The 25,259-nt window shown below is 41.8% G+C and overlaps 1 protein-coding gene across 1 annotated transcript in view; it reads right to left on the bottom strand.

Annotated features, from left to right (window-relative positions):
* Positions 1 to 5,195: 5,195 nt before the first annotated feature.
* Positions 5,196 to 25,259, bottom strand: part of ZBTB44 (zinc finger and BTB domain containing 44) — a 41,428-nt gene continuing 21,364 nt past the window's right edge. The window contains exons 3-6 of the mRNA XM_074162361.1: positions 20,696 to 20,780; positions 15,378 to 15,541; positions 12,771 to 13,071; positions 5,196 to 10,680 (exon numbers count right to left, since the gene is read on the bottom strand). Coding sequence (XP_074018462.1) covers positions 10,398 to 10,680; positions 12,771 to 13,071; positions 15,378 to 15,541; positions 20,696 to 20,780 — 833 coding nt within the window. The 3' untranslated portion in view covers positions 5,196 to 10,397. The remainder of the gene's footprint in view (positions 10,681 to 12,770; positions 13,072 to 15,377; positions 15,542 to 20,695; positions 20,781 to 25,259) is intronic.

Here is a 25,259-nt window from a genome sequence, read left to right as displayed (position 1 = left end):
CAAAATATATCTGCTTCCTTATAATTAGTATCTTGTCCATGAGTCCTGCCTCCCTGTGGAGGAGAAGGTCCAGAAGCAGGAGCCCATGCTCCTCCCTTTCACTCCAAACTCCAGAGAAATAAGTAAGAAGAGGGATGCAAGGTCCTTGCCGGAGGTTTGAGCCAGGAACTTGCTCCACCCGATGAGAATTAACCAAGAAAAAGACAGAAACACCAGCGGTTTCTGTAGGGAAGCAGCAAGGAAAGAGTTGGTCAATCGATGTTTTTGTACGGTCGTCGCTCGAAATTCCTTTTGAATGAGCACATCCAGATCGTGTGCGTGCGCGCGCGTGCGTGTACGGGGGAACAAGCAGTACTTTGTGAGAAAAAAACCTGTTATCTTCTAAACGATGGGAGCGTTACAAAACACAGGGTCTAAGCATCTCATTTTAGGCAGGCATATGGAAGACGGGGAATGCAGTTTAGCCAGGTGCAGCGGATGCATTCTCAAGGATACTCCCACAAAAATCCAATCAGAGGGGTATCTAAGAGTCAGCGACACAAATTGACACGCAGTTCAGCAAAACACCCAGGCCATTAACTTCAAAATCTGGATAGAAGCTCAGATTTCAGCAGAGGGAAAGGTTCAAGTGAGATACGCAAACATATGCCCCAGAGGTTGCTCTCTGATCTCCACTGGGAGACTTTGCGACCAAGACAAATGCACTTCATCATCAAATCATAGAATCATAGAATTGGTCAGGTTGGAAGGGACCTTTAAGATCATCTAGTCCAACCATCAACCTAGCTCTGATTAAAAAAAAAATAAACAACACAAAAAAATCTCCACATTACTAAGCCATGTCTCTAAGCATTGCATCCACCCGTCTTTTAAATACCTCTGGGGATGGTGCCTCAATCACCTCCCTGGGCAGCCCATTCCAATGCTTGATAACCCTTTCAGTGAAGAAATTCTTCCTAATATCCAACCTGAACCTCCCCTGGCGCAACTTGAGGCCATTTCCTCATCCCATCGCCTGTGACTTGGCAGAAAGGACCAACCCCCCCTGGCTACACCCTCCTTTCAGGGAGTTGTAGAGAGCGAGAAGGTCTCCCCTCAGCCTCCTTTTCTCCAGGCGAAACAATCCCAGGTCCCTCAGCCACTCCTCACAAGACTTGCTCTCCAGACCCCTCACCAGCCTTGTTGCTCTTCTCTGGACCTGCTCCAGCCCCTCAATGTCTTTTTTGTGGGAAAGAGCCCAAAACTGGACACAGCACTCGAGGTGGGGCGTCACCAGTGCCGAGTACAGGGGGACGATCACCTCCCGAGTCCTACTCACCACGCTGTTCCTGAGACAGGCCAGGATGCTGTTGGCCACCTTGGCCACCTGGGCACACTGCTGGCTCATGTTCAGCCCACAGTCGACCAACACCCCAGGTCCTTTTCCACCAGGCAGCTCCAGCCACTCTGCTCCAAGCCTGTAGCGCTGCAGGGGGTTGCTGTGACCCAAGGGCAGGACCCGGCACTTGGCCTTGTTGAACCTCATCCCGCTGGTCTCAGCCCATCCATTCAGCCTGTCCAGATCCCTCTGCAAAGCCTTTCTACCCTCCAGCAGGTTGACACTCCCACCCAAGTTGGTGTCATCTGCAAGCTTACTGAGGGTGCACTCCATCCCCTTGTCCAGATCACTAATAAAGATATTGAAGAGAACCGGCCCCAATACCGAGCCCTGGGGGACACCACTCATAACCGGCCGCCAACTGGATTTAACTCCATTCCCCACCACTCTCTGGGCCCGGCCCTCCAGCCAGTTTTCAACCCAGTGGAGAGTCCTCCCATCCAAGCCACGGGCAGCCAGTTTCTCATGCAGCTGAACTCAAGCCTTCAGAGTGGTTTTCAAACACACCGGTTTCACTCTGGGTGTCTGTGGCCTATTTCTAAAGGATTTGTGAAAAGCAACTAAGAAAATCAAGGCACGTGTAAACCTGCTAGTCAAGAGTGCGCGTCTCCTCTTGCAAAAAGCTCCCCAAAATCAGGACGACCTGAAAACCATGTCTCTGATCTGCACCCGAGGGGGTAACACGGACACACTTACCCCTGGTCACGGTGTCACAGCAATTTCTGCTCTAAGAGTGGTGATGGCAGAGCTACGCTCAGTTCTTGGGAGACGCAGCGCGCACAAACAGCTTGTGAAAAGCACTTTAGACAGAAGCCCAGCCAGGTTTCTCTTAGCAGCTTCGTTTTCACCAGGAGGAACGGTGCAGCAAAGCCCTGGGAGAACTCTGGTCCCTGCTCTACTACAGTAGCTACGAGTTCAATCTCATCTTGGCCGCTCTCTGCTGTGCAAAAGAAATAGTACTTCATTACTGTCAGGAATAAAATGCTAAAAAGGCTATAAGGAAGGTGCAGAGAAACTTCAATAATGTGTACTTGCTTTGGTTTCGGGCTAAACTTAAACATATGGTTGTGCTTTGGAAAAATCTGCTGGAGTCACAAGCCTGAAGCTCGATATCCATCAAAGGTGGGCATTTGAGCAGTCTCGCCTTCGCTTTACGATAGCGGGTGTTCATCTAGAACGGGCTTTAGCTTTGTAACGCTCTGCGAAGCATCACTGCAAACTCCCAACTGGGTCTGGCTGCCTTGAAACCAGCAAAATCCTTGGGTTTTGTGGGAGAACAACGGAGTTGAAGCCTTTACATCTCAAACTTAATTCCCTCCAAAGCCATCACCAGATACACTCACTCTTCCAATTGGGCTCTTGATAAAATACCTCTGTCCCTACAAAAGGTCCCACTTGGACCTTTCCCTACTCAGGAAAATGAGAAGTCAGAATTTAGAAACCTCTCCAACCCCGCCATCCAGGGTTCATTGTGGCTGTTTCCTCTGCACCATGGAATGTTTTTCCATTGTCTTTTTCCTTCCCACAGAATCACAGAATGATATGCGGTCGGAAGGGACCTCTGGAGATCATCCAGTCCAACCCCCTGACAAATCAAGTCCACCCAGAGCAGGTTGCACAGGAACCTGTCCAGGTGGGGTTTGAATGTCTCCAGAGAAGGAGACTCCACCACCTCTCTGGGCAGCCTCTTCCAGGGCTCTACCACCTTCAAAGTCAAGAAGTTCCTTCTCATCTTTAGATGGAACTTCTTATGTTCAAGTTTGTGCCCGTTACCTCTTGTCCTGTCACTGGGCACCACTGAAAAAAGACTGGCCCCATCCTCCTGACACCCACCCTTTCAGTATTTATAGGTGTTGATCAGATCCCCCCTCAGCCTTCTCTTCTCCAGACTAAAAAGACCCAAGTCCCTCAGCCTTTCCTCAGCAGAGAGATGCTCCAGGTCCCAGATCATCTTTGCAGCCCTTTGCTGTACCCTCTCCAGCAGTTCCCTGTCCTTCTGGAACTGGGGAGCCCAGAACTGGGCGCAGTGCTCCTGATGGGGCCTCCCCTGCCCTGGAGGGGAGCAGACGGGGAGGATGACCTCCCTCCACCTGCTGGCCACGCTCTTCCTGATGCCCCCCAGGATGCCATTGGCCACAAGGGCACATTGCTGGCTCATGGTCATCCTGTTGTCCACCAGGACTCCCAGGTCTTTTTCCTCAGAGCTGCTCTCCAGCAGGTCACCCCCAACCTGTCCTGGTGCAGGGGGTTATTCCTCCCCAGGTGCAGCACCCTACACTTGCCCTTGTTGAATTCCTTCAGGTTCCTCTCTGCCCAACTCTCCAGCCTGTCCAGGTCTCTCTGGATGGTGGCACAGCCTTCTGGTGTGTCAGCCACCCCTCCCAGTTTTGTATCATCAGCGAACTTGCTGAGGGTACATTCCATCCTTTCATCCAGCTCATTGATGAATATATTGAATCCCGTCTCAGATGCCTCCTACCTGTGCCCTAGCTCTGTGTGGATCCAGCCACCATCCCAGCTCCGGTCGATGGGAGACAAATTAATTTAATTGCAAGGCTTGCCAGAAAGAGCAGAGGTGGATTTTAAGTCCCACGACTCTCAGGCTGGTTCGTGACTATTTTGAAACTCACAGCTGCCATCGCGATGACTCTGGCTACTGTCCTTTTTTAAACATCTTCTGCTTTGACTAATGTGATTAGGCTCGCTCTTGGCTGGCTTTCCATCAATAAAACCCCGTTTTCAAGAGATGGCCCCACCGCTTTTGCAGAATACAGCCTAAAAGAGAGCATTAACAAAAGGAAATGTAATATACAATGGAAAATTAAACAGAAATGTGTACTTTCTTCTTAATACTCTTTACTCATGTAACTTCTCCAACCATTTATTAATGCTTATTTTGTTTTAAACTACCTTCCTCCCAATGACAGCTTCAGCGAGTTCTCCTTGTGCTCAACTATTTTGAGACTAATTACAAGCAAAAGTCGTAAGAGAATGGAGCTCTAGCAACAGGGTCGCACCTTCTTACACGAGGTTGAAGTGAGTCTTTGGTACTGGAAGAGAAACTCTGGTTTAGTTAAATAATGACACAAAGCAAAGATATACTCCATAAAACATTAATATTTTAATGAAAAATCTTAGCTTCATGTTTCTATCCAAAGACACTCAAAACTAGTTTTTCTCCCCCCTTAATTTTGACCTATAATGGGACCAGTTTGGAGATTTATTTTTTTTTTTTGTATTTTAGAACATTTTTTTTTAAAGATTAAACAACCAGGCTAGCAAAAAGGTACCCAATACATACTTTTCTTATATCAAACAAGCTAGTATTTCAATACAATGTAACTATACAGAATATATACATTACACATATGATCACAAAGCAAACACTACAGGCTCAGAACAGATTTGAAAAAACATGATATTCACATTGATTACAATAACTCTAAAAATGATTGTAACGTTGAAACGGCACTTAGTTTACAAAAAAAGTCACAAAAATATATATAGCCACCAAGAACTATGGTTCCTGAAAAATACTAATAGCCAGATAGTATTATATAAAATGTGAAGTGTATTTAAACATCGTATACATTAAAAAACAAAACCAAAACCAAAAAACAATTCTGTTAAGTCAATAAACATGCCAAGTAATCTAGCTGTGGCCAGCATCAACAAGAGAAGCTGTACGGTGGATGAGATGACGACTGGATATACGGCTGGTGACCGGAGACTGGCACAGTTAAGGGGGTTTCACTGGTACTAAAATGCACAAAGAAGCCCAACAATAATTTAATTCACATTTTTTTTTTTTTTTCTTCCCTCCAGCTTACTCTTTTCCCTCTCCGGGGGTCTCACCATAGGGCAGCACCTGGAGTGAAGGCACTGCAGGACCAGGGCAAAGAAGCTGTCCAAGAATTTTGTTGTAGCCAGGGCTATAAGTCAGAATATCAAAAGCATGCATCAGCTAAACGAATGGTGAAACAAAAATCACTCCTCTGGGGACTTCAGCAACCCTCAGGAAGACTGTAGGTACAGACGCCACACAGGCTGGCAGCACCACAAACTCATTCGGCTTCTGGTTTGTTTTTAGTGCAACCAGGTTTGTAATTGAGACCTGTGGGACACTGAATTACTGCGATAGCACAGATCGAGTTAACAAAAACCCAGAGCAGTAACTACTGTTGCATTAAAAAAATTCACATTTGTGTTGGTTTTTTTTTTATGGTACATTTCCTCAAACGCTTTGAACCGATTCTATTTACTAAGGACCTCTGATGTGGCTGAGGCACCGTCCGGCCTTGAACCCTCTTATCTGTCATCAAAATGCTATGGAATTTATTATGTCCATAATTGGAGATGAGAACCCTCCAAAACCGGGCTTCACCTTGTAAGCAAAACTCGAACGTAATCGATCTGAATGAAAATTACCTATTTTCCATATTCTGATGGTGTGGAAGTTGCAATGGATCTAGGAGCAACGGGTGCTCCCGCATCTGCATTTTCTTCATCCCTGCAGGGCGCACAAAGCTCCCCTTCTATTTGCATATAAAATGCTTCATGGTTTGTCTCAGAGAGAGACCCCAGTAGTCTCTTACGTCCTGGGGCTGGAGGGGAACGCCAGCAACCAAGAAGCGACTGAAGCCCTCATATAAAAACTTTAAACCATAGCTTAAAAACAATAAAATTTTATCCCGTAAGGGACATATAGGGATCATAGTCTTATAAAATATATTTTACTGCATTGGCAGCTATTAACTTTTTTAAAAAGCTTAAATTCACACCTTTTAGACTCAAGATACACGTGAACCCAGAACCATTTTCAATAACCTAGTCTAGTAATCTCTCAGTATGAGAGACGTGACCATACTGTCTGCGAGCCTGACAACTGAACTCAAACTGTAGTACGACAGACAAACCAGCGGGAACGCACAGCGTTTCTGAATGCGGTGTAAGGCCAGCGAGAAGCGGTTCTGACGGGGGAGCTTGATTTGCAGAGCGTGTGGGCATCCCCAGGGATTCCCCGGGGAGTTGTGCTCTGTTTCTGCATCGAAAAAACAAAACAAACCCTTAACAACTTGGCCAAATCTCCCGCACGGTTAAAACAGCACTTCTTTTCCTCCCTCTCTTTGTGGGGAAATACAAAGCTTCTGAATTTTTACTCCCTCTCCCAAAACACCGTGTTAAATCAGAAAAAAACCCCTATCCCTTCCTTTCCCGTTGTTCCCATCGGACGTACTGGTCTAAACAATACGCGAGGAGTAAAGACCCTGCACGGGCTCCGGGAATCCGGGTCCCTGGTACAGGGCAGAACCTTGCTAGTTCTGTGGTTGTGAAGGCACTCTGCTTGCAAAATAAACAGGGGAGGAAAGGATTTTCCACTCAGTGCAAAGATCGGTGCCACATGGGAGAAGGGTATGGAAAAACAGGACATAAATCACTTTGCGAATGAATTTGGAGACTGCACATCGACAGAGACACTGCTGCAATGGGTCATACGTGTAGCTATTTGGGAGAAATTCTAAACAAGTTATATGGGCCCCGAAGATGATGAAGGGACAGACTGAGAGTGATCAGACTATCGTGGCTGGAGAAGGCCCAGGGGGATCTGATCAATGTGTAAAACTACCAGATAGAAGGGGGCAAAGACAATGGAGCCGGACCTTCCTCAGTGGGCACAAACTGGAACACAAGAAATCCCATCTAAACGTAATAAAGCCTTTTTTAGAGGGAGGGCGGTCAAAACTGGAACAGGTTTCCCAGAGAAGTCGGGGAGGCTCCATCTCTGCAGAAATACAGAATATCTGAGCAACCTGTTTCCTTTGAGCGTGGGGTCGCCTCCAGAGGTCCCTTCCGACCTCAACTGCTCTGTGACGGTGTGATCTTTGTCAAGCAGAAATAGAAATGCACACCAAATAATGGAAAAAAAGGAAAAAGAAAACGCACTCCAGAGTTCAAAACCCTCTGATAAAAGTAGTGAAAGAAACTTTAGGTTTAATCCCAAGTGTAGTTTAAGGCAAGTTTCTTCTAGCTTAGTTAGATCTCTCTCGCGCACAATTTGGAATCTAAGCATATTAGCAACAGAGATTGTTTTAAGATGTCCTATGTTTTCACATCTCTCCTGTGAAGAACACCAGCATTTCAAACTACTGAACACTTCCAACATTTAGGGAGGAGAAACAAAATGCTAGTTGTATTTAATCTGTGCTCAATTCTATGGAGAGAAGAGGCATTAACACGAAACAGTTACAAACAGGAAAATTAATGAGTAAACCCAACCCTAAACCAAACAGACAAAATCCTCTAAGAACTCTATTGTTCTTGCAGTTGAATGAGATTGAAAAGTGAGAACTACGTTAAGATGTTACACAGAGATTACAGGGTTGAAAAGATAACGTGTATCACAGTGCAATGAGCAATGAACCCCATGACTTGCCTTGGACCAAGGTGTTGATGATACTCATTTCTTATCAAGGAAGACCAGATTAGAGCTACAAAGTCTTTTTAACTTTTTTTTTCCCCTCTTCTCTTTGGTATTCAGAAAGCAGTTTGCCTTCTGACACAAAACTTTAAGCCTTAAAAATCCAACATCCAGATGTGTCTATTCTGTATTTGCACATTCCCTCACGGATAAACTGTTTAGCAAAATCTCTAATGGGTGAAAATGATCAGATTCTAACAGAAGGTTATGTCCCTCTATATCTGACTACCTTCGTTATTCCACCTGCCATGCGAAGTACTTTTTACTCCATGAATCGCAAAGGATTCTCATACACCTGGAAAGATGAGTAATGCTAACTACAAAAAAGAAAACAACGTATTTGAGTTCAGCGTCACAGCCCTATAATTCAGGATAAAACTCAGCAAAAGGCATTGTCTTGTCTCACTGGCTTCTCGGTTCTAGAAACCAGAAGTGGAAGAGAACTGGTCTTTATACTCAGCCCACCAAGAGGCACTGGACCAATTCACAGTTCCGCAATGCCAAAAAACAGAATTTCTCCTTCAAGCCCTTTTAAGAAGACTTACAAAGGTAGATGTACAAGACTGAACTGGAGCAGAGAACTTCTTTGCAGCATGTTTCTAAAACACCCTTTGGATCTGGTGGAGAAACTTCACTCCAGTAACTTGGAAGGGGCTAAAATACCAACTGGTTTCGCTCTATTTAACGAAAATTTGTGGTTTTTACCTAAAACACCACGGAGAAAAATTGTTAAAGTCACCAAAACCCTTTAAGCTCTTTCCAAAGGGCAATATTTTTTTTCCTTACAAAAATTGGCTATTAGTAGAAACAACTCAGACCTAGAGAGTATCAGAGCTGCTGACTGAATACAAATTGATCTTGTGATATAATACGACTTTTGTGTTTTCTGTTTCTTCAGCAGCAACTTTTCTCTATCGGTTTCATTTCCTCCTCATGTCTGCGTAAAACAAATCCGGGCAAAAATCAACAATTTAAAAAAAAAAAAAAAACAACCCAAGATTCAAAACTAAGGGAGTATATCATGCCTTTGGAATACTAAGATCAAGTCATACCTACTCGCTCAGCATGTCGTCTGTAGGCGGGAGGCATTTGGCATCAAACACTGAGTTAACTTCAGAAGCAATAAGAAAAATCACAACCCTCCTAATGGATTTCCTAATTTAGGTTTCAAAGCAGTGCTGTAGCCCAAACAGCCTCGACAAAACAAGACTCGCCGCTCTGAAAATCCCACACCCGAAATTTGCAGCTTTTTTTCTAAATATGGAAAAATGAAATTGCAAATCTTTCAATTTATTGCTTACTTGAGCTGTGTACGTAGCTGGAGTAATGGCCTTTAATAAACCGACTTGGTAAGGATCTAAAATGTTTTGAAACAGGAACAATTCATCATTGCTATATAGGCTTTTTGTAAACAACCCCCTGTTGGGTTATAAAGTTGGCCTCTAAAGAGAATAAATTGCTTATTTTGTCCAAAACAGGCTAATAAAAATCTCAGAAACTATACATGTGTATGTATAAACAAAAAAAATGTGCAACAATGCACAAAAGAGCTCATTTTTTCCCACCTGTAAACTCATTCTAGCTCGCTTTTGGAGATTAGCAAAAATACAGTCTATATGATCAGGGGAAGTGACCAGAACTGCAACCAATCTGGTCAGGAGTTAAGAATTTCAGTTTGGGAAAAGCTTCATTTTCCTCCGTGGTTCCCCTTCTACAGAGAGATACAGTCGTGAGATATTTGTCAGGCTTGCACGGATATACACTTTTCTATCATCCCCAATTCATTATGCACCATTAGACTTTTCCTGACCGTAGCATTTCCACGTCTAACCTCAGATGGGCAAATCCGGACAGGTTATTTGATCGAGCAGTTTCTAAAAGGACAGGAATATCAGAAGTAAGAATACCTGGCATGACATCACTTGGTTTGCCAAAACTGATTCATCCAAGATGAAAAGGGACAATGTGTTTTTAAAAAGCGTGTGACTGTTAGTTTCAAAAATGCTTACCATTTCCAAGAAAAGGGTTACAGTAAGCGCTTTGAAAAACAGCAGGCAAAGAGATAGGAAGTGTAATTTTTTTTTATGCAGAAGATTAAAGCATCCACTCAAACCCAGTCAAAACTGTTCAATAATGATTTCCAATGCATCCTTTTGTTTGTCATTTTAAAAAGGTTCCCTCTGATTTCTTTCCCTTAACCAGAGGGTCTGCAGAAGCAAGAGAAACTTAATGAGCTGCTCTAACTGTGGAAGAAGAAATAGCTAAAGTGATCTGAATCAGTTGTTCTTCTTTAGAAGTGTATCACAGCTTCCATGATGTTCTGACAAGATCTTTTTGTGCATTCAGTCTTAAATATTTTCACAGAAGTGATCATTCAGTCATGAAAAATAATGTAACATCTGTTGCAGTTTTCTGTTTAAAGCATAGCTTACAAAGTAAAAAGGGAAAATCTCCCCACTTTTGTTTAAAAAAATTAAATTAAAATGTACAGGACCAAACACAGGCACTTTCCAAAGAACAAAAATGAAACCAAACCATGAATTATTCAATAGTAATAGATGACAGCTCTGGTTTCGGAGGGTCACCTGCAGCTGCCTCAGCAGTGGCATTAGTCTTTGGCTGCTCTGGCACATCTTCTTCCTTCTCTGCCAACCCACCCAGAGACCCCAAGGGGAAAGTGCTTTCACAATTCTGAGTTGACGACACCTGCGAAATGACAGGCATTTGGACAGAAGAGTTGCTTTCAAAGCCATGCTCCCCTAGCTCATACTGCCCGAGGGTCTCCTCTTGTTCCTGGTTTAAGTAGTCCGGTACTAGGAAGTCACTAGAAGAGGGGCAAAGGACAGAAGAGAAATGTCATTTCTCACCCAAACATTAGCGATATCAGTTTCTTTGTTATCAGTTACAACACACAAGCGGCATTTCGCGTGGCACAGAGAACAAAGGTATTCATTTCACATTGCCCTAAGATCATCACAGCGACATACTCCACTGAGCGCTATAACCTGCTTCTCATTTAAACACACAGAGAATTTATTCAAAAGCATCTATTTCGCATTGTTGTGCATCCATATTTCCTACACGGCAGCTTCTTATTATTGAGATTGTATCACCTTGATGAGAAGGAAAGTTAATGTCTGAAACATCGTATGGCACTGAAAACCTCATTGGAAACAGGGAGCACTCAACCTTTGAAAATAGAAACAAAACCGAGTTCAGCGCTGGCAAAGATGTGGGCCTTTTCCATCCCTGAGGTAAGATCCACCCGAGAAACTCCTCACAGAGCGGAGAGGCTGGAGACAGAAGCGGGAGGCAAGGAAGCGAAGGTTCTGCTGGAAGCATAAGGAGGCTGCCAGCCACAGCGGTGTTTGTGATGCCGACACTTATCCCACCACTGTGAAACGAATGGGATTGGGTTCCCACCCCATTTCAGTCCGTTCTGGAACTTGCTCTTACCAACTGATGACTCAGTGTAGCCCCAAAAAAATCTACCAAACTCTCCCGTAGTGTTTTCAGAGCGTGAGCACGTAACAAAAATAAAATTCCTTTGCAAATTTTCAGCACCAGACATGTACGTTTGCACTTGAGGCAAATATACATATATTACATATATGGATGCTTATTACGCTTTGATTCCTCCTTGTAATAATCCACTTAAAAGCAGTCATTTCCTTCAACGACAGATGCATTCACTGCTTCAAACCCAAATTTGCCATCAACTATGTTAAAACCTAGTGTTTGTAAATTCAAACTAAAGGAAGGCCTATAGACAATGAAAAATCCCATGCTTGAATCTGACTTTAATTTGACGACAACAATAAAGTGCTTACCACAATCACAGCATCATCCCTGAGAGTATTTGTTCTAGTTTTGGCACCAGCGCTAAGAACAAGAACTGCGTAAACCCACAGATATGAAGCACTTGTACTTTTAAACAATATTCTGTTGGAAAAACAGCGCCTGGCTTTCCCGCTTTGTTTTGCAATTTTTTCAGCCGACGTCACTTCTAAGGTAACCAAATAGAACAAAATGCTGAAATGTTTTGTAGGGGAAAAAGCATAACGTCTAGAAGTGATGAGGGATGGTATTGTAGATGCCGTAACATTTACAATATATTTTTTTACATGTCTCTGAAGACAGATGACTTAAACACACCTAGCTGCACCCTCTCTGTAGATGGAAGAGCTGTGAGATCTATCTTCCTCCCTCATCCACTTTCGTATTTTTCTATCTCAAATTCCAGTGGATACAACCTTTTATTTCAATATGAGAACACAGCGCTGGTCTCACGCCTCAGAACCCTCTTAATAGTCTTTAGCGAAGCGCATTTGTGAGCTGCCAAGTCTTTTGTGCCCTGATAAACAAGAAACGTCCAACTGGCCCTTACTACTTTCGAACTCTGTTAGTCTGATCATTTAGTAATATGTTACCTAGAAAATGAAAAAAGAGAAGGCATGGAGTCATGCAATCTTTCCACAACATCAAGCAAGTATTTAAAATGAAGTCACACATCTGTTCCCTACGTAAGCAAACAGGCTACGTACGAGATTTTGAATAGCAAATCATTTACAGAACTCCACAGATACTATAGTATAGCACCTTATGGCTTAACACCATTAGCCTGTCCATAAATACTACTGTAAAGAGAAATTAAGTGGCCCAGAAGCAGCTTCTGCATATCCCTCGATTCTTCAGTGCCCTCCTATATAGCTTAGATGCTGTAAGACAGATCAGATACAACAGATAGTGGCGCAAGAATGAATTTGACTGGAATTAGCTGGCAACCTGAGGAGAGGCACAGCAGGCTGCCCTGAAAGCAGGAAAAGATGATTTAGGAAAAATAAAAAAAAAAAAGGAAAAAAAAAAAAAAAAAAAAAGCAAGTTTCCCTGTTAGGTTTTTGCTGTGCACCTCACCTGCTCTGGAAGTAGTTTGCTAGCTCTGACGCTTCATGGTTCAAGCTCCTCAGGTGAACGATTAAATTTCCAGAGTTGGTGAACATGGCGCCACATGTTTTGCACTCGTAAATCCGAGGCTTGCGGATAATATGCCGGGAAACCCGCATGTGGTGTTTATATTCCCCGAAGGAAGTGAAAGTGGCACTACATATCTGGCACCGGAAACAGCGTTTACCTTCGTGCTTCAGGCGATGCATCTTTAGCGAGTAAGCTCGGGTGAACTTTTTCCCACAGCGGTCACACTGAAATGGTTTAATGCCTGTGGAAGAGAGAGAAAAAAAAAACAACACCCGTTCACCTTTTGTAATGAGGTCACTGGCAAAAGCCTTCCAGATTTCTAACAGCAAAAGGACAGCAGCTGTGGCCAGTCACAGCGAAGCGCTGTTTTAGATAGAAGAAATTCTCTGGTTAACTTTAAAATGGCAGGAATAATTATCACGGATCTACACTTTCTCAGAACCAACTGCCAATAAACTTCATACTGATGTGACCTGCCCCTAACGCTTACACGTCTTCGTCCCCGCAGTTTAAAACAAACATAAGCCTCCATGGATTATACTATGGTTAAAAACCTGAGCCGCAGCCAAAAAGTATCCAATGCAGCAGTCATCCCAAACCCTCTTTGAACTCTTTTGATCTCAGGAGATTCTTGTGCCAGACTGGCTCCCAACAATGCAATTATCAGACTAGCCTTAATTGCAACATCTTTTTCTGGCTGCCTTTGGCCTCCGAGAAGTGTTCTGGCAGGGGGACTGCGCGGACAAGGATGCCCCTGTAATGCAGCAGCAACGGTGATAAAAGGGGGAAGGAGCAGCCTTTATATTGCGTGGGAACCTTTCTATACAAGAATCTTCAGCAACTTTGCATGACAGACAGCTCTCCAAGACAGTTTATGTTCATGCCTCTCATTTTTTTCTTGTATTAATTTAGCAGTCCTGTTACTAGTTCATTTTTCATTACAGATACTAATAAAACCCTAAAGCGTACAAGCTCTGCAACATATTGCAGTGGCCGAGGGTACGTAATCACACCCAAACACAACTATTACAACATAAAAGACTGAATCACCAAAAAGCTAAGACTTAATAAAAAGTCTGAACTCCAGAAAGTGTGGAAATCCAAATGTGAGGCCAAGAACCTGGAATACGGAGCTCTATTCATAATAGGGCTGTCAAGGAATAAAAAAGAGTTTTTCAAAAGGCTGAATGTGCATCAGCCCGGGTTGTTAATTCCACCAGTCTTTCACTCTGCTTTCCTTACGTTCAAAGCGGGAGCTGAACTTTTAATTGGGGCTTTTATCCAGAGAAAGCTGTAGTTAAGGTTACACCGAAACTCCTTGTTAAGCATGTGAAAACAAGTTAATATACTAGAATATTGTCTCGTGGAGCTAAAACTTTTCATGCCTCCGTACTGTCCAAGGGCATCTATTTCCTCTGATAGTCAGAGGAAAATCTCTTCAGCCATTTTCCTTATGTGAAAACACTTTCAACATTTACAGGTTTTGAGAGTTTCTTTTGCATGCTAATTCCTCTTAAAACAGCTATTCAAATCTCTCCCAGCTTTGCCCAGGGGTTGCCAGTTGACAGGTCGGCCAGAGAAGCTTTACTGAAGCCTGTCTGCTGTCAGTTAAGGCTTTAGCAAACGGCTTGGGATAATTTTGCATCTGATATGCCCACAAAGTCTGCTTTTTTAAGTATAAAACATGTATTATTACTGCTGGCCTAAACATAGTCATTTTGCTTGAAGGGATTTGACAAATAATTGCTGACAGGGAAAAAATTACACCTTGACAATTGTGGTGGTTCTGCCCCAAAATGGTACAGCAAGTAAGAGTCAAGCTCAAATCAGAAGATGCCGAACCACGTGGCTTCGTGTTCAAGTGCAATAACCCTTCAATATTCCCTTCGTTCACTCAAATGTCAACGCTGCTGCCAGATAACGCTGACAAGTCTTGAAAAACACCGACAGTAAAGACATTAGAAGTTCATACTCAGGTTAGAAATCCAAATGAATGGAACAATTTGGGGAACAAGACTCAGAGGAGGCGTTCACACAAACTTTCTGCTCCCTGTACTATCTGTATTTAAATTGCTTATCAAACCAATTCAGTTGTCCTGCAATCCCTCCAAAAATCCTGAGATCCAAAGGCATACACCATTCCTCAACGCAAGGATATAGGATAGATAGTATTTTCTTAGGGCTGCAAGTCTCCTCTAAAACACAGCAGACAATTACAACACGTAAGGGGAAGAATTTCAATCTACATCACTTCCTTAGTAGAATAAAAAAGCCAAGTGTACTTTATTTCATCTCAAGTCTTTATCATGAAAATGACTTATTCTGATGGGTTTCAGGCAATCAGACTTTTTTCAGGCCATACAAACGCTAATCATCCACAAGCAGAGCTCTCAGTCGGATCTGAAGTATCAAAACAAGCATTCAGTGAGACATACCTCTACCCAATCTTTCCGAAATCAGTTCTCAAGCACTTGGCAGGCCATTAAAAAAGAATTGCATTATTGTATTTGCTGCTCTGTGAGTCTATAAATTGGTAGCGTTTCTTACCTGAGTGGATAAGCATGTGTTGTTTTAAGTTCTGAATGCGAGTGAACCGGACCCCGCAGGTTGGACACTGAAAAGGTCTGTCGGGACCATTTGGGCTGGGTCTCTCTGTGCTGCTGGTAGAAGGAGCAATGTAGAGTTGGTAGGGATACTGAACGTTCTCCAAACTACAAAGAAAAAATTCACTCATTTACAAGCAAGCTAGAATTAAAAAAAAAAAAGAAGTCTGGCCCATGGAAAGCTGAACCTTGAACACGTTTGTATGAGAAGAAGAAAAAGACTGGCCTTTTGCATTTCTGTTTAGATCCATATTTATGCTGGAAATCTCTGCCTCTATAGCTACGTGTCTGACCTGCACCTGAAGTTTTATATTCACTGACGTTAAATTTCTCAGCAAAACCACAGAATAACCTCTAACTTCTGTTTCTTTGGGCAACAGGCCTGAGCAGCAGCTGCAAACTGAACTTTATTTTCCAGGCATGGGCATTTTCTCAAGGATATCGATGATTTACAATCGGCAAACAGCCCCCAAGGAAGAATTTAAAGAACTGAGCAAACTGGAAAGCAAAGGAGTGTTTTGCAGCTTCAGTAATATTTACAAATTAAATTAAAGCCAATTCATTTTCATTTCTATCCAAATTCAATGAACAAACATTAATATCTACAATTATGTATTTCTAAGTTTAAAATATTAAGCTAATTAATCAATACTTGCTCCTTGTCTGATTCAATTGGCTCTAGGAGAATAGCTCAAGTGCTGTATTTAAAAAACAGCACACAGACCATAATAAGGGAACAATTTAACTTTCAAAGTAATTTATTTAAAACTGCCTAATTGCTCCTACATAGCCTCTAACTGCAAACCGTTTAAGGGAACTACAGTGTTACAATCCAAGTCCTCTGGTGAGGAACTTGCCTTGCTAAAGGGCAGAGTAAAATAAAACCAAATCTGCTGGTACAAACAGAACAACAACAGGAGTTTGTGCTTACCTGGGGTTTCCCTTTCCTGAGAATTAATGCCTATATTTTTTGTTGAAATAGACATTTCAGCTTGCTCACAGCCTGATGGCAGATCAGATGTCACAGGCAGCAGGGAACTGCTCTGACCCTGAATGCTCCATGGCCAGAACAATGCAATTTTAGTTTTACTAAAGCGTAACGTCTGAAATGTAGCGAGAAAAAAGCACAGCGATGTCTCCTGTTGCACACACTCAGAAAGTCTCCCTCACTGAACAAATCCTTCTGCTGCTCTGCCCAGGCCGTTGGTTTCAAGGTCAGCCTGAATTTGTGGACTTCCCATGCTCACGGGAATGAAAAGTGCACTCTGCACAAATACATACAAAAATCCACAGACCAGATCAGCACAGGAGGCCAGGAACTAGGATCACCTCTTTAAAATCAATTACTTTAATGGTCTTTATCTACTCTGGAAATGGATGTCAATACAACTGTGAGAACTGGGTATCTGAATTCTGAGTACAGCGATGGGTCTCAGTGGCCAAAGTTCCAGTCGTAAAGTTTATCTGGAGAGAGAGAGAGCACCAGGCATCTCCTGATACACGCAAGAGAAGAGAGTTTCCTGCAGGAGTTTAGTATCAATCAGTCTGTAAAACCAAGAAGGATTTCTGGTCTCACATGGAACTGGAATAATATTTGCTCTAAGGAAGGAACTTTATCGTCCTTTGCTTCTTTTTACACACAGTAGGGTCCTAGAGAGCTGTGGAAAAGACAGACGCTGCCAGACTTGTTGATCTTTGCTGACGGGAATATTTGCAAGAGGGAAGTTACCATCTCATATCCTGGCCCTGGCAGAATATAGCTCACTGCCACTCACGGGTCTAAAAAGGCCACCTGATGGCTTCCCAAACGCACTTTAAATAAATGAAGGTATTTTCAAACACAGGTTCTGATTTGTCTAACCACATTTCTGACAAACCCTGGCACTCCTGCTCCTTTGGGAACTGATCGCTAAAAAAAAAGAACAGATTTTACTCTACTTAGATGTGGAAACATCAGTTTTGTCTCTGGAGTTGGTATGACCATACTCTTTCCACTTTACCAACGAAAACTCCATCAACACAGACTAACACACAGGTGTATTATTAAAAAAAAAAACCAATAAAAAAACAAACCAAAAGCCTAATAATCAAAGCCAGACTGCGTGACATTTGCCAAATACCAGGTGAGGGGCAAGTTGTCCATCCTGGGACTGAATCAGTTTCTTAAGTCTTTCCTTCCTCATTTCTACATTAGGGGATTGTGAGGAGGCAAAAGTGCATCATGCTCTCACAGCTTTCTAGGGACACGCTCAAACCAGGGCAGAAACGAGGAGCCCCAGCTCCCCTTTTGTTTCCAGCTCTCTCAGACCAGTTCATCCACACAGCCTGTACTGGTACCAGCTTCTCTGCCATGGAAAGGAGAAGTGCTATCGGGACAATGCCCCTAGAAGAAATTAAAAATAAAGTTTGGGGGTTTTCCCACATAAAAGCTTCCCGATGAGAAAGGCTGGTTAAAGCAGATGAAAAGGGCATCAGGAGGCTCTCCAGCTCCCAGTGACTGGCACCTCTTTTCCCATCCGTACCCTGCAAGCAGGCTGAAATACCTCTTGGTGACACAACCGCGGACCTTAGCACGATGAAGAAATTACATTGGAAACACAATTATGTTTTCTCTCCCCTGCTTCTTTTCCCCCATATCTACTCAATTTGTCATGACTTGCAATTTCTGATAAATGATGTCTCATTTAACAGTTGAGATTTGTCTAACATTTCAGTGTTTCTGTAACAGCTAGATAGAGAAATAGGTTTGAAATGTTTTCACGCTCAAGTATTCTAACTTGTAATTTTTTCTTCTTTCCACCAAGAGATCATAAACATATTTAACTGTGTAGAACTAAACTCTGACAAACGCGAATGCCAGAATGCTCCGTGAGCCTAGAAATGTTCTCTATTTATAAATAACAATTATTTTAGAAAAGTGGAGGTTCTCATTATGTTGGATCAGAGAGATCTTTTGTAATTGAGCCTTTGCAACTCCTTTTTAAATGCAGCCACGAAGTGATAGACTAAATGTTAAACCAGCCACAGCTGAATTAGGGATCTATGAAAGAAAAGCACATTGCAACCCAAATGTGAAATATCAGAGAAAGAATGTAACAGATTTCACTGTGAAACAGTAGTTTTAATACTTAATAGTTAAGAGACTCCTGTGTGCCTATTAAGCTGACAACAATTGCATGTCACCTGCTGTTTATGAAACACTGATTATGGAGGAGGACCAATTAATTATGTTAATTATTTAACGCAGAAACTCAAGAGATAAGATATTCTAAGTTTTGAAATATTTATGGTTCTTTCCACAGTGATAAGGATGCCATATTGAAAGACCTTCAGATGGAAGTCTTTTGTTCTATGAATAGAAATATAATAAATACATACCCAAATACAAGTTTTTCAATATAAATTTGCATTGTCCACTCACAACTGATATTGAAATTTTGAAAATCTCTACTAATAAAGCAATGTACAACTTGGACTTAAATTAAAGGTGCATTAAAGAAAATACCAAACAAAAAGCGAGGGAAACTTTCTCCATCTGTATGATTTACGAATCAAGTTTTCAATTGATTCAGTTAGAGCTGAATGTTTGATTTTATTCAGAATCCTGTATTATCTCATTTTATGCACGCAAAATCATGTGCCTAAATTGCCGCACAGTGAATTTTTCTTTATTTGCTGATGTGCCCATTCTGTGCTTGAATTCAAAAAGTCCAGTCAGGACTCAAAAGCATCTTTTTACACATTTAACTGATTCACGGAATAAGTACAGTCTTGGCACTTTCACTTCAATTTATAAAATAAATCACTTGGTAGAAAATTTTATTTCTGGAGTCTAAAGTTTTCATAAATTCCCATAACTATTAGCTCCCTTATTGTTTATATAAACAATGTGCAAATTCTAGTTCATTTTGCTGATGCTTCTGTTACTCTGAGACTAATTATTTTCAAACTTGGGCATAAACTAAGGCAAATATTCTTTCCTTCTCTGCATGGAAGAGGTCTTTTAGGGCGAATTTTCAGTGTGTTAAAAGGATTTTATCTATTTTGAATTTTCTATGCAGTTTGTGCTGAAGCTCTGCAATTTTAAAGGAAATTTCTGAAATAATCCACTGCAGAAAATACGTATGCCGCTTGACTTTAGAATTATAGCTTTAAAAACCTGGATTAGTTCTAATGCAGCATGTGCTCCTACTATCAATTCAAACTCCGAGTGCTGTGTATTATTTTTATACTGAGGTTTGCTAGCAGACAGATAAAATCTTCTATGTCATACAAAAAAATCTCATCTAGGCAGTTATTTTCCCTTCAGATTTAATCCTACAGTGGGACAGGATTTAGATGGAAATGGCAGGAAAGATTTTATGAGCTATGAAAATGCAGCTCTCGATAGTTATCTCTACAGGGAGTTTCACTTGACACAGTTTCTGGAACAACTCCCAAAGGCTCACGCTTCTTCCTCAGATCCTCTTGTCTAACAAAAGACTTCGCAAAAGCCGGCTTGTCAATACTTTAAAAATTTGGCTTAGAAAGGGAAGATATACGCCGTACTTACACAAAAGCAAGGAAATAAAAGTCAAACCAGTTGTGTGTATCCTCGTGCCAGTCGCAGGTACAGCATTTTTGCTCTAACAGAACTCTGATACATATATTCAACCAAACAGACCCATTTTAGTTCTGCCTCCTCTGCCAGCCTTCCCTTATAAGTGATTCCCTTAATAAATCACTCACCCCAGCACAGCAAAAGGCTGTTAAATATTTACAGTAAGCGACACACGGCATCTTGGTAAGAAGCTGCAGGCAGAAAGTTTGGGAGACAAGATTTAAGGCTGCTTTGCCTGCTCTGTGGCTTATGGCAATAGCGAGGTCTGGTGAAGCCAAGACTTGTTTTCATTTTGTTGCTTTTGTGGCTTTACATCAGCTTTAGCACAAATGCAGCTAACACACCTGTTTCACGCTAAAGATTATTTTTTTTATTATTTATTAACAAAGAGCAGTGATGAAGAAACAGCAAAAACATGACTATCTTTCTTCACCAGTGCTGCCTGGAAATAAGACAGGAAACGACAAGCAACAAGTAAGCAAATTCTGATTTTCATCACCTACGTTCTTCTAAAGCATCTGATCCTTCAGGCACTGCTTGTACTTTGATCAACACACAGAATTAGATGTACAAACAACTAAACATTCTGGGATTAAGGCTGGGTAGGTCAATCACAGCACAGCACTTGCCATAGAACAGTTTGACACTGCGTTGGTACATACCGATCATCGTCATCTGCGTGAGCGTTCGTGCCAGAGGTACTTTGGAGTGTGGGTAGTCCCTCCGTAACCCCCTCATCTATTGAGCCTATAGGCAAAGAAAAAAGGGCAATTTAATGCAAATAAATGTTCAAAAAGGGTTGAGGGGGGCAGGTAAATACACATAAAGCTTGTTTTCCCAAATCTCTGACAGACACTGATTCCTGGGCAATAAGATATTGAAATTGTTTTGGGAAAATCATTTAGAAAACCCAGAAGCAACGCGTTCCAAATCACCTTCTCCTCTGCACAGATTATGCAGTAAACGGACAACTCAATAATATTTGGCAGACCTAGAAAATGGAAAGAATCTATGCTAAATACTGCCAGAGTTTTCAAAACATATCCAGTACATAAAGCAGAAATGTTACCTTTGCCTAAAGGGACTATTTAATCAATTTTCAAGTCTTCTTGAGCAATAGAGTTCAATCCTGCTACGCTACATTGCTTTTGTGTTCCAAATCTTCCATATATATATATATATATATATATATTCACCGATAATGCCTTTATATATTGATAAGATGCTGAGACAGGAAGGGCCCTCTGAGAAATCAGAAATGCAACCCAAAAGAGACCAACCATCTGTTTGTAAGAGAAATGTAGACACAAACCCACTCCAGAGCTTTGTTCCAACAAAGCACCAACAGTCAAGCAAATGTAGCTTGAGTGGGTTTTGGAAACAGAATCTAAGGTAAAGGCAGCACTAAAGCAAAACTATCCCTTTAATCATCTGATCACAGAATCACAGAATGCTATGGGGCTGGAAGGGACCTCTGGAGATCATCCAGTCCAACCCCCTGACAAAGCAGGTCTACCTAGAACAGGTTGCACAAGAACGTGTCCAGGTGGGGTTTGAATGTCTTCAGAGAAGGAGACTCCACCACCTCTCTGGGCAGCCTCTTCCAGGGCTCTGCCACCTTCAAAGTCAAGAACTTCCTCCTCATCTTTAGATGGAACTTTCTGTGTTCAAGTTTGTGCCCGTTCCCTCTTGTCCTGTCCCTGGGCACCACTGAAAAAAGACGGGCCCCATCCTCCTGACACCCACCCTTTCAGTATTTATAGGCGTTGATCAGATCCCCCCTCAGCTTTCTCTTCTCCAGACTAAAAAGACCCAAGTCCCTCAGCCTTTCCTCAGCAGAGAGATGCTCCAGGCCCTTCATTATCTTTGTAGCCCTTTGGTGTACCCTCTCCAGCAGTTCCCTGTCCTTCTTGAACTGGGGAGCCCAGAACTGGACCCAGTGCTCCAGATGGGGCCTCACCAGGGCAGTTGCTTGGATGGGCCTCCGTCATCACCACTTGGAGTTTGGCGTTCAGTCCTTGTTTACGCATATTAAGTGAGGTTATTGTGGCCTGATGTCACCATCACCGGGAGGGAAGTTGGCAGTACAGTACTAAAACAATCCTAAGAACTGGCACCCACCCCCTGCCAACCATACCCCTTGATAAAAAAATCCTCCAGTTTGGTAACATGCTGCCATATAGATAAATCACATTTTGTTCCCTCTTTAAGCTGAGACCAGACTGGATCTCCTCACATTCCTCCTTTTCCTCTGATAGTGTCTATGGGTTCAACAGGAGATGACAAAAATGACTGACTGAACTCCGCCAAATTTCTAAAGGTCAGAATTGCTGCTGTTCCTCTCCAAACCAGGGGCTCCCAGATCATGACCTATGTATGATCGGTAGCATGAAAGTCACTTGGAAGTGGTAATTCCATCTTGGCTCCTTTTCCCTCTCTTGAGACTGAGTATTAGGCACCGCTTGAACTTTTCAGAACAGCCTTTGGATTCTACCACTGAATCCATGTGAGACGACAAGAGATGGGGGAAGGAGCTTTCTCTCTCTACACCTACAGCCAGACAAAAGGAAAACCGAACAGAAGGAACAAAGACACGGGAAGAGAAGTCAAAAATGTGCTGCTTTTGTCAAAAGGAGTGAGAGCACTGTCTCCAAAAAAGGCTGTCCCTATAAAGGACAGTGTGTTCTACAAAACCTTACTGAAGTGAAAGATTTCTGTCTTAGCGTGACCCCATGTTACGGGGCCAGCAATGGGAAGGAACTTGCATCTCTAGCACTTTCAAAATAATACCAGTAGAATCAAAATTTATAATTTTGTTACGAGCCGACAAACTATGTTTGGGAAATTCAGCAACAATGCAATCTATAAAGTTACAAAAGTTAATCCTGTTTTGATTTATCCTTCTTTCTCATGAAATACTTAACTGAAAGTCCACTGAAAAATAAGACCAATTTCTCTTAGGTTTAATTTTATGCCCTCACCTCTCAAATGGAAACAGTGTTAATGAGTTATGAAAATATCTTCTCAGACGTAGCTATTGTTGTAACCATAATGACTTATTTATCAAGGCCTTGCTTCACGTCTCCTTCTGAATTATAAAGTGCTTCCAAATATAATAAATTGCAAATGAACAATTCTTGAAATTGCCCAAAGAGTGAATAAGAGCTTTTTGCAATATCAGGAAGAGAGGCAGAAATGCTTTTATAAATGCACTATAAAACACTGAGATAAATATATGCAATTATACAGGGAAAATATGTTCAGGGAGCAGAAAGCTGTACTTTAACATATCTTGCTGCCTCCATTTACTGTTCTTATATTACTGTGTAAGGAAATACATCTTTGGGAGATAACAAGTGCTTTCTAGTTACAAAGCGCACCTTATCATACATTAGGTATATGTGAACTGTGCTAGAAAGCAAGAGCACTGTTTCTCTTTATAGCAAAATGTGAATAAAACCTACTCTGAGGATAGTTAACAAGGTTATGCAAATGCCAGTAAATATTAATTCAAACATATTCAAAGACAAAGAACAGATTTGGACTTTGAAGACTTTGGCCTAGCACATTTTTCTTCTCTCTAAAATGCCTGGCATATTTTAAGGAAGAGCATGCTGTACTAACATCCTCAATAATTTAAGTTTAAAGATTATAACGACTAAAGCCTAAGATCCTCCGCCCCATGCCGTACAAACAGTCAGGTACGTGACCTCAGTGGTACAAAACCTAGAATAGGAAACAGAAAATGGAAAACTTTCCCCAAAACGTCATGTGGCTTCAAAACAGATACCTCTTGAAGACAGATGTGCGAAGTTGCGTGTCAACAGAAATCATTTCACAGATGAGGCAACTGGCTAAAGGAAGAACAGAACGCAGTAAGGTGCCTGGCCATTGGAATATGTTTTGAAGGTTGGGGTTTTTTTTGTTTGTTTAGTACTAAGATTCTCTTAGAAAAGGAGATTTTCTAGCATTCAGTGGCACCTCTCTCTCTCCAATTTGGTCCCAGTCTCACGGTCTCACGTCCCAATTCATTCAAGCCACTATTTTCTGATATTTCTAACTCCAAGAGATGTCCTCTGAAAACTTCCATAAATCGTATGCTACTCACGTGGAATCTGGAGTTTACACCCAGTTTGTTCTTTTAAGTTGCCTGGGTATGATATTTAGCGTTGGTAAAACTCCCTCTTTTCACTTGATATGCTATTTATACCTTTCCCTAATCAGTATTTTGACTTGTTCTGTTTTGTCTGTGATGGTACAATTATATTGATGAAATAATTGGCATCTCTTACCACATGGCCCTGGCAAGGCCTCTCCAAAGTTCCTACTATAATGAGTTAAAAACTGAGTCAAACTAAACCTGTTCTTAAACAAGAACCACTTTTCCTGGAGACTACCCAGCAAAGAAATTGTTTCTTTTAGTTTTTAATCTATGCACTATTTTGGCAAACTACATTTAGAGATTTATATTTAAACTGACATTAATTCTGCTTCTCAGAAAAGGTAAACAGCCTTGTCTCCAGTAAATAAAACATTTTCATTTGGAAAAAGCATTATGGATCTAAAGTATCAACACATGAGCTCTACAAACCAACCAACAAAACCAACAACATTGAAGGATGGGATAAATGGAAAATATTTTCATTTCTTTTTAGTGAGTATTACCTGAAGAGTTTAACACCACTGATTCTACATTGCAATGGTCAGACTGATCTAACACTCACTTTCTTAAGAGAAGGCACAGTGTTACGCTGACCAAACAAAACAAATAATGCAGGCTACTAGACTCCATTTATTTACTTTGTTGCCCTTTATTTGTTTAATTAAGTGAAGCAGCCTTTCATGTATACATTATTTGAACGAAGCAGACTAGTACCTTCACCATTCTTACGGTCTTCAAACAAAAGAGGCTTTATTAAAAATCTTTCAGTAAACAAACTCTACCGAGCGCAGGTCAAGCCACTTAACTGAAAGCAAAATAGCTGACTTAGACAAAAATTTGGTAATTAAACTAGAAATATTGCAAACCCTCTCTCTTCTGGCTTACTAAAAGCCACTCGATGCATTCTGTGCAAAGAGGAAAAAAAGGATTGCTACACTAACCTTTAAGTATTAGCTATTAATAAACAACAGCCTGCTAGAAGAACCCAAAACTGGCTTCGAATTGTCTTTCATGGAAAAAAGGTTTCTCTCAGCAATTGGCGGTATTTGAAGAAGCAACTTGAG

This window comes from Numenius arquata, chromosome 22, assembly GCF_964106895.1.
Source record: "Numenius arquata chromosome 22, bNumArq3.hap1.1, whole genome shotgun sequence".
NCBI lineage: Eukaryota > Metazoa > Chordata > Aves > Charadriiformes > Scolopacidae > Numenius > Numenius arquata.
The sequence above is the reverse complement of the archived record's forward strand: the minus strand, read 5'-3'. Positions and strand labels throughout refer to the sequence as shown.